Source organism: Myotis brandtii, unplaced genomic scaffold (assembly GCF_000412655.1).
Source record: "Myotis brandtii unplaced genomic scaffold, ASM41265v1 scaffold125, whole genome shotgun sequence".
Taxonomy (NCBI): domain Eukaryota; kingdom Metazoa; phylum Chordata; class Mammalia; order Chiroptera; family Vespertilionidae; genus Myotis; species Myotis brandtii.
This window is the reverse complement of record NW_005354385.1, coordinates 5732834-5739663: the sequence shown is the minus strand read 5'-3', so window position 1 is coordinate 5739663 and position 6830 is coordinate 5732834. Positions and strand designations below refer to the sequence as shown.

Below are 6830 nucleotides of genomic sequence, written 5' to 3'. Positions count from 1 at the left end.
AAAAAAAATATCAGTCTCTAAGTACTTTGATTTCTATAAGATAGGGTCTGTAAAGGGCTTGGTGAACCCCCAAATCATCAAAATAAAGTAAAGGAATATTTCATTTATAATAATTTTTATTATTTCCTTATACTTTCTTGAAGGAAATTTTGATAAAAACACATGGAATAAAACCAGATTTATTTTTCCTTATTATGAGGTGGCTTTTTATATGATTAAATCACATTTTGCTATCTTTTGTCTTTGTGTCAGTAGACATGGTCTAAAAAATTGCAAACACTTTTCTGGGATATAGGCAAAAGTAAACTGGCTAGGGATTCTGGCAAACTAGAGAGTGCTTGTTGCAATGGAAGACAAACCTGTCCTAAGTGGGCAGATCTTTTGAGTTTTCAAGTTGGAAAACTGGATTTTTATATGATGTCTCCCAAATTTTGTACACTGGCAACTAATGCATACTTTTAAAACATTGCTATGTATTGTTATATTGTAAATCAGAGAGCTGAACATAGGACACCTTAAGCCAAATTAATTTGGAGTCTTTTATTACGCTAGTGGGCTCAGAGGAATAATGCTTCCAGAGTCTGAGCGAAAACATGGAGTGAGCTTTCCCTTTTTATATTTTTTAATGTTTTTGTCTCCTAAATATGGGGCTTCCAGTCTCTTTTGCAAGTTTTCAAAAGAGCCCTATGTATGCTTAGCAGATATCTCGAAGGAAGCCTGTAGCCTTGAGTACAGATAACTAAAAGACACCTGGTATGAGAGCATGGGAGTATCAGCCCCTTACATTAGATGACTAGCCTGCATGGTCAGACAACGAAGCTTATCTTCCCTATTATTTAAGCAAGCATGAAGCATGTGTTTACAGAAGCTAAAAAGCAGTTAATTCACAGAACAAGGGACCATCTAAAAATAGCAGAGAATTTCAAACAGCAGTTTTACAAAATAGAGATTACTATGCTTCATTATGTCAAATTAAAATTTTATGCAGGCAAATTACCACCTGTGATATTTACATAAGATCAACAACAAGTATATATTTACATAAGAAAATAATAACAAGGAGATAAAGTAAAGAATCAACTTTTATTGTTAACAGCTGAAATTTGAAGACATCTCAAAACAAGTATTTTGGCCACATTCATATTGTATTGGTATTATGTCCATGGACAAATATAATACACTTATTAGTAGAAAAAAATGTTTTTCTACCCTTTATACTCTCGTTGAAATTTATTTCTAACAATACAGTACAGGATAGAGACCAAGATGGCGGCATAGGTAAACATCGGAGACTGCTGCCGCAAACAACCACTTCAAAAATACAACTAAAAGACGGAACGGACATCACCCAGAACCGCAGGAAGGCTGGCTGAGGAGAGACTCTTCAACTAGAAGGAAAAATAACAGCACACCGAGGCTCAGAGGAGGCGCAGTGTGGAAAATACTCAGGTGCGGAGGTGCGCGCGCAAAGCGGGCTGGTGGCTGAGAGCGCGGTTGTCGTTTTCGGTCAGGGGGGAGTCTCAGACTCTGAGCTCCAGATACGGGCGAATCGCTGGGGACTCGGACTCAAACGGGAGAAGCGGGAGTGTCTGGCATCAGTTGGAAGGCAGCTTTCCCTCCGAGGTTTGCAGCGGTTCCTGGGGTTCTGAGAAGCAGAGCCTCTGGGAACGGGACTGAGAGGGGCCATAACCGCTCCCTCCGCCCGCCCTGTTGAGCCCGCCCCGCCCAAGCCCTGCGCAGAGCCATTTGCCAGATCGCCTCAGGCAAAGGCTAGATTAGCACCTCCCCAGAGGACAGAAGTTTTCCGCGGCAGACACAGCTGATTCACACAGCCAGTCGGCCTGGTGGTCAAATCCCTCTAGTATTAACTACAACAATCAAGGCTCAACTAGAACAAGACTGCGCACAAAGACCACTAGGGGGTGCACCAAGAAAGCATAAAAAATGCGGAGACAAAAAAACATGACAGAAATGGAGGATATAGAGCTAAAAAACGCAATTTTGAGGGCTTGCAATAAACTTTTGGAGAGCTTCACGAAAACTAATGAGACCCTCGATGCTATGATAAAGAAACTAGAAATTAAGCATACATGCTCTGAAATAAAGAATATTACACCCAATAGCAGACCAGAGGAGCGCAAGAATCAAGTCAAAGATTTGAAATGCGAAGAAGCAAAAAACACCCAACCGGAAAAGCAAAATGAAAAAAGAATCCGAAAATACTAAGATAGTGTAAGGAGCCTCTGGGACAGCTTCAAGCGTACCAACATCCGAATTATAGGGGTGCCAGAAGAAGAGAGAGGGCAAGATATTGAAAACCTATTTGAAGAAATAATGACAGAAAACTTCCCCTACTTGGTGAAAGAAATAGACTTCCAAGTCCAGGAAGCGCAGAGAACCCCAAACAAAAGGAATCCAAAGAGGACCACACCAAGACACATCATAATTAAAATGCCAAGAGCAAAAGACAAAGAGAGAATCTTAAAAGCAGCAAGAGAAAAAAAGTCAGTTACCTATAAGGGAGTACCCATACGACTGTCAGCTGATTTCTCAACAGAAACTTTGCAGGCCAGAAGGGAGTGGCAAGAAATATTCAAAGTGATGAATAGCAAGAACCTACAACCAAGATTACTTTATCCAGCAAAGCTATCATTCAGAATTGAAGGTCAGATAAAGAGCTTCACAGATAAGGAAAAGCTAAAGGAGTTCATCACCACCAAACCAGTATTATATGAAATGCTGAAAGGTATCCTTTAAGAAGAGGAAGAAGAAGAAAAAGGTAAAGATACAAATTATGAACAACAAATACACATCTATCAACAAGTGAATCTAAAAATCAAGTGAATAAATAATCGGATGAACAGAATAAACTGGTGAATATAATAGAATCAGGGCATAGAAAGGGAGTGGACTGACTATTCTCGGTGGGGAAAGGGGTGTAAGGGGTGCGGGAAGAGACTGGACAAAAATCGTACACCTATGGATGAGGACAGTGGGAGGTAAGGGCAGAGGGTGGGGTGGGAACCAGGTGGAGGGGAGCTTTGGGGGGAAAAAAGAGGAACAAATGTAATAATCTGAACAATAAAGATTTAATTTAAAAGAAAAATTAAAAAAAATAAAACTACCTCAAAATAAAAAAATAAAATTCAATTTCAATTAATCTCTGACCCAGTAATTCCACTTCTAGGACCCTCCCCCAAATGATTGGAGAGCTGTACAAATGCATATGTTCAAAGATGTTTATTGAAGCAATGTTTATGAAGACAACCTAAAATTCCCACAATAGAGACAGGCTTAAATAAAGTATGGAAAAATCATACATAACATTTTACAGCTGTTCAAAATCATGTTTTTGCATAATACTCAATGTTATGGGAAAATACTTAAGTCATAGAGCTCAAGGTTTAAAAAAACACACACCAAGATATAATGATATTGAGCAGAATTCCAAAACTTCAAATACAAATACATATAGGAACATATATACAGATACCACAAATAAAAAAATGACTAAAAGAAAAATATATAAATTTTAACACCTGTTATTTTCATGCAATGGAATTATGAGAGATTTTATTTTCTCATTTAAAATTTTCTGTAATTTCCAATTTTCTCAAAATTATCAGGTATTACATTTACATCTAGAAAAGTAATAAATAAGTGTTAATAACAGTAATAATAATATAAAAGTGAGATCCAAGGGGTTCCAAAAGATACAAACATAAATACTAAATGTCCTGGTTTTGTTTTATAAATGGCTAAATCTTCCAGCTAAAAAGTTATTATTTCCAGTAGAAGTAGTACTTGTATTTTTTCCTTGACTGGATTTCGATTGAGGATCCATTGCAACATATTTGATTTGGAAACCTCCTGCGGTTACTGAAGCATCACTTAGAAACTTTAAGGTCATGACATTTCCTGGGGAGGAAGAGGATGCAAAAGAACAAAGATGTTACTCTCAAATGGCACGTTTCAGGACTTCCTTTTGACTCTCCCTCTCTTTTTAAAAATAGAATTCTCATCTCCCAACTACCTCCTACAGCTCATATGATGTCTTCTTTTAACTTTCTATTAACATAAAATATATCCTCAAGAAAAAAAATAGAGAGAAACAGAAGGTTTAATACTTTACCAATCCTAGGATAATTGCAACAGAGTAATGGATTAATAAGTTTTAAGCATTATTCATTCAAGAATTGAACAAGTAGTTCCATGTCTTGCAATAATGACGAATAAATGAGCATTGTGGCATACTGCAAGGCTAGGGCGTGGGAATAATTTAGGTAGTAGTATCTGAGCTTAAGAACTGTTGTTTTTAGTTGCATAGTATTGAGATAATTTTATGACTTGGAGGAAAAATTGAGCATGCAAAATGTCAAATACTAATGCTGGTGATTAAATTAAAAATGATATCTAAGAAAATAAAAGTTCTTAGTCAGAATATATGAGTTTGGGTTAATAGCAGTGATATTACTTAATGAGATACATTTATGCTACTATAAGGACATTTCTTGAGGTACATTTCGTGGAACAAAGTCACACAAAATAATTTGCAGGAGAAAAAAGATTTGGAAAAGGTTATCTACCATAGCTAGCCATTTGAGGTTTGCTATGCATAATTAACATATTAAAAAGTCTCTGACATCTTCAAATAAAGAAACCTGCTTAACATTATTTAACTCAATGTTACCCAAATTTACCTGACCTAAGAGTCCTTTCTCATGTAACACCTATTAAAAACATTTCACAGTACTGTGTTCTTTACAAATCTCTTTGGGAAATGCTATACTAAGATAAAAATGCAATAAATAAGGTAAAAATTTTTCAGTGATAGAAGGTATTTTTAACAACTTTATAAATTACTTTCATTCTTTATCAATGAAAAATCTTGGCCTTTTATTACATTTTATGGAGATCATAAGCCATGGCAGTATTCATGGATTTGCAGATTCAAGACTATCTCAGACTGTATTTCCCACAAATAACAAGAGTCTACACGTTTTCAGTGCAAGGAGTTGGCACAGATCTTTCTTTAGGTATAAATAAATACTTGGAATATACAAGCCAGCGAGCAGGTCTCTCAACTTTAAAAAAGTAAACAGTAATGACCCCTGGGTCCTTCACTTTCAATGACACTGAGAGAAAACAAATCATAGTTTTGCTCCTTAATTTAGAGCCATTACCTGTACTAATGATGTCTTCTGGAAGCTCATCTCCACAGTATCTGAAAAGGAATTTTAAAGAGAATTCACACGAATGAACATTATACAGCTATTGCAATGAGCTCTTACTGATAACTAAAGTGCTTTATTTCCCCCAAGTAATGGCTTATTTTCCTATTATTTTATGATGATTTGTTGCTTTTTTTAAAATTTGAATTTGTAAGGGAGAACAATGTACATTATTTGAAGTAAACTTCTCAAACTATTAATGAGATTCTTAAGAAAAGATATGTGGCATTTCTACTCTGTGCACCTACAAAACTATTTGTGTAGTAGACAATTTGAATCTTCTTGAAAAAATTAAAAATTTGTTTCTGATTAATCTCATAAAGTTTTCTTCACAATTAAAAGTCAATGGGTGTATAGTTGGTAGTATTATATTTTGAATTCTAGTGTAGACAGATTTAAAGGTGGGAAAATTACTTGGACCTTATAGATATAAGAGGGTTTCATTTTTATATGAATCATATCTTGAAAGAAACTCCCTTGCACATTATATAAACGTTGAGTTTTGTCAGTGAAATTTATTCTAGAGGGGGAGAGGGAGGTGTAATATAAAGGTAAATTACACAATATAAATTTATAGCCTGTTGAAGACATTTAAAAAATAGTATATATATTTTTATATATAGTCATGGATAATGGAGAATTGATATTCTATTGATAATGGATAGTCTAAAATACACATTACTAAATGGTGACCTGAATATATAAAACACCTAATTGCACACTCTTTAAATTGAAATATTTTGTAAGTCTCTGAAAATGTAGACTGCATTAAAGATGTAAGGAGAGAACAGAAAAATATCATGTCCCAGCATGTTGAAGACCAAGGGAGAAAGAAATATTGCGGAAGAGAGCACTTGTCTTTTATGGCAAAGAAAACTATTTTTAAGAAGCTGCCCTTTGTAGGTTTAGCTAACTTGTATGAAAGCAGGGGCTAGGCTTTGCTTATTTACCGTATACCCACAATACTTAGCCCATTGCTTTGTACACAGAAGTAAGGCACCCATTACTGAATTTATAATTATTTTTAAAGGTTGACAGAAATTAGAAGACTTAAAAACCCCAACAAATTTCTCATCTCACATCTTTCTCCCTCATGTCGTTAGTCAATCTTGAGGTCTTCATAAATAGACTATTTAAATAATTGTTACAACTTAACAATAATCAAAAGGCAGCTATCACTATTTTAATAATAAGTAACAACTGACTATGACTTAACATGCCAAGAAAAACCTTTGTTAAAAAGGGTATGGTGTTGTAGGAGTGTAGAAACACTGGAAAATCAATATTGTAGGTACAGTTGGGGAGAAATGAAAGAAACATCAAACACAATATCGAATGTTCCTTTAACTTTCTGTATGGGAAAACAACACGTACCTCCCCACAAAGCCATGGATATCGTCGTAACTGTCATATATTTCAACATAGTCAGCCAAGCAAGATGGGTCATCTTCAAGGTCAAAGTCCAAAAACTTCAGGTGAATACGCTGGCCATACTTGAGTCTAATGTGCCAGTAGCAGATTTGGTTATCATCATACTCATTTGGGTAGCCTGGAGATTTAAAAATTCTCTTTGGATCTGTAAAGATTCCACCACATTCT

General features: G+C 35.5%; 1 protein-coding gene across 1 annotated transcript in view; it reads right to left on the bottom strand.

Annotated features, from left to right (window-relative positions):
* Positions 1–3225: 3225 nt before the first annotated feature.
* TNFAIP6 (tumor necrosis factor, alpha-induced protein 6) overlaps positions 3226–6830 on the bottom strand; it is a 12352-nt gene continuing 8747 nt past the window's right edge. Inside the window, exons 5-7 of the mRNA XM_005859305.2 lie at positions 6606–6830; positions 5184–5224; positions 3226–3918 (exon numbers count right to left, since the gene is read on the bottom strand). Coding sequence (XP_005859367.1) covers positions 3749–3918; positions 5184–5224; positions 6606–6830 — 436 coding nt within the window. The 3' untranslated portion in view covers positions 3226–3748. The remainder of the gene's footprint in view (positions 3919–5183; positions 5225–6605) is intronic.